Source organism: Poecilia latipinna, unplaced genomic scaffold (assembly GCF_001443285.1).
Source record: "Poecilia latipinna isolate Pla-1442-1.1 unplaced genomic scaffold, P_latipinna-1.0 Scaffold603, whole genome shotgun sequence".
NCBI lineage: Eukaryota > Metazoa > Chordata > Actinopteri > Cyprinodontiformes > Poeciliidae > Poecilia > Poecilia latipinna.
Genome location: NW_015113219.1, coordinates 22,518 through 25,544, shown reverse-complemented (window position 1 = coordinate 25,544; position 3,027 = coordinate 22,518). Strand labels below are relative to the sequence as shown.

The 3,027-nt window shown below is 45.8% G+C and overlaps 1 protein-coding gene across 1 annotated transcript in view; it reads right to left on the bottom strand.

Moving 5' to 3' along the window:
* gpr37b (G protein-coupled receptor 37b) overlaps window positions 1-2,514 on the bottom strand; it is a 29,557-nt gene extending 27,043 nt beyond the window's left edge. The window contains exon 1 of the mRNA XM_015042814.1: window positions 737-2,514. Within this exon, the coding sequence (XP_014898300.1) occupies window positions 737-1,717 (981 nt within the window). The 5' untranslated portion in view covers window positions 1,718-2,514. The remainder of the gene's footprint in view (window positions 1-736) is intronic.
* Between the last annotated feature and the right edge of the window lie 513 nt (window positions 2,515-3,027).

Sequence of the window (3,027 nt, the reverse complement as noted above, 5' to 3'; positions counted from 1 at the left end):
ACCCAGCGCTGGGTTACGTATTGGGTTATTTTTAACCCAGCAGTTTTTACTGTGTACATATTGAATGATGAGCAACAGCAAAATGGCAAATTATATAGTAAATTTGACTAATAGAGCACAGGTTCTCAAACTTTTTTACATCAGTAAATGAAAGGGTCTCAAACTACAACTATGCTGACAAACATTTTTAAACAGGACTTTGTAAGTACAACTACTTTTTCAGATCTGGTAGTACTTAAAAAGGGTTGTGACTAAAACAAAATTTGAACCTCTCTTATCCATTCCCAAACCTGTATTCATGTATGTTTGGGTCCTTTTCAGCAATAATGAATGAGTTTCAAACCTTTGCCCCACCTTTCAAATGATGGGAGCTATTAAAAATAAGGTTTGGGCCTCTGGGAAGAAAGTACCTGGTTTGTACAAAAGGCATTAAATTTGACACTGGTGTAACAGGAGGAGGTGAGCTCACAAAGGACATGTTGTAAAAAACAGTAAACGGCCCACCTGAAGCATCTCTCTAGTTCGTAGATGGAGAGCATTTAAATCTTTGGAGCCTTCTGTAACTGAAACCTCTTCGAAACTTGACTTATATGAACATGCAAAGCAAAGCAAGAGGGAACATTCTGAAAGATCATATTTCTCATTTGCTACTTTAGAAGTGTGATGCCAATTACAAAGGACACTGATTGCCTCTTAACTCAATAGAACCACTTAAAAAACAAATAAACAGAATTACCTCCACGTATGGCACCACTCTGCAAGTAAACTCCCCCAACAGCCATGACTTCGTGAGCTCATGGAAAACCACCATGGGGAGGCAGAAGAAGATGAGCACAAAATCCCACACGGCCAGGTTGGCCAACAGAGAGTTGGAGATGCTTTTCATGTAGTAGTTCTGGCACACGATGCACAGGATGGCGATGTTGCCCGCTATGCCCACCAGGAAAATTACACCGGATACGCATGTGATCGCGTAAGCGCCAAAAGTTTCGGTCGTCACTGGGTAGAACGGGTTCTTGATTTCGTCTCCAAAATCCGGCGAACCAGGAGGGGTGATCGGAGTGGCATCCCACGGGTTCTCCTCCCTGAAGGTGAAAAACTCTGGCCTCTTGGTGAAGAGGTCAAACGGGAGGTCGGTGGAGGTGAGAGCCACCGGTTTGGGGACGGGTTCCCACGGAGGCATAACCACAGCGCTTCTGTTCTGCTTGTTTCTCCACCTCTTTACTGCCTTTGAGCCTCTCTGGTGCTTGTCCCCCTCCTCCGAGACCCCTCCTCCGTCTTCCCGAGCCATTGAAGAAAGCTTAGCCGCATTGTAGTGTCCACCTGCCGGCGTCCCTGCACCATTCAACTTTATCCTCTTATTATGGTGGCGCGTCGCGTCCCAGTGGGACAACCCGCCAGGATCCTCCACGGGTGTCACGCTCCTATTGAAGTCGCGTTTAGCGTGTCCGGATCGCCTCGTTTCCCCCATTGCCGCCCTCTTCCACGGCCGAGTGGAGTTAAGGGTCGCACCTGTAGCGTATCCCGGGAAGAGCGCGCGGTCTCGGGCTTTGTTTTGGCGGCTCTCCCGGGGCGGACCGTGGAAAGTCCTGCCAGAGTAGCCGCCGCTGTTACTGTCGTCTTGGCTCCCAACTTCTGCATTATTGTTTTTCAGGGATAACAACACATGTGGATGGGCGAGTATTATAACTAACGTCCAAGCCTGCAGAAACTGCATGATCCAGGAGTTATATCACCGAGCGCAGCTTTAGTCCATCCTCATGATGAGCTGCATCTGCAAACCCCGCTGCAAAAAATATCCCAAGAGCGCCGTGTCTCCGTCAGCTTTCAAAGAGTTGAGATTGTTGGATCCGGAAGGGAGTCGACAAATAACGCAGAATGATGCATTTCCAAGCCCACGGTCTGCAACATTTATTTTCCAGTTGTGCTTCTGTCTGAGTGTTAGTTCACTGGGTTGGGTCGGCAGCAGCAGCAGCGTCAATGCGGTGCAGCCGGTATGTAAAACCCGCTAGACTGTGATGCACTGGAGAGGAGGAAGAGTGAAACAAGAGGGAAAAAGAGAGGGGGGAGCGGTTGATGCGCTCTCCTTATCTTCCTTCCTTCGTTTTCTGTCCTGGTATAGGACCGTGCGCTGCAGGAAAATGGACTCCCCTGGCGGCTAACCCCGATCTGTCATCCCTCATCCATCATGGAGCATCCAGCAGCCCCGGAGCACACTACGGCTGTTGCCTCCTCCCCTCCGGCAGAGAGGAGCGTGCCACGCCCGGCAAGACGTGCTAATAAATACATTCCCCCTTCTTTTTTTTTTTTTTTTTTTTTTTTCCGGTACGTACAGGCGGCGCTGTGACACAAATTGAGCACGATTTAGGTACACAGCGTTAATTTTTGGTGGAACAAAAGCAGCGAGTGAACTTAATGAAATGCATTTGAACCCCTCGATCTTTAGCATTTTGTCATGTTCCAACTTCAAACGACAATGCATTTCATTGAGATTTTATTCGATAAACTTACACAAAGTGGTGCATAATTAGCAATAAAAATAAGTAAGATGTGACATGTTTTCCCTTCCCTTCAGTCCAACACTCATTTTATCTAGGAATGTTGCAGTAAATTTTATTTTGTATAAATTGATCATTTGAAAACCATGCATGTTTTTTTCTTGCACTTCATAATTATTCTATTTGTAAAACCCCAGAAGTTTGGTTGTAATGTGACAAGACCTGAAAATCTCAAGAGCTATAAACACTTTTTGAGAGGCACTATACCTTCTAATATTATGGCCTTTAACTGCCTTACTTTGTCTCTTACTTTTGTGTCCACATCCTCAAAATGACTGGCTTTGAGCAAAATCTTAACCAAAAGTGATCTTCATTTGTTGTCTGAGCTAATCCCACTCAACTCCAGGCAATATTGATGGTGACTGTGAAGATTTCTGCTTCAAGCATCAATAACTGGATGGGTCATATTGTACCTGAAGCCAATCAATAGCCTTATCACACTTTTTCCTGAAACCATTAATGTGAGAGA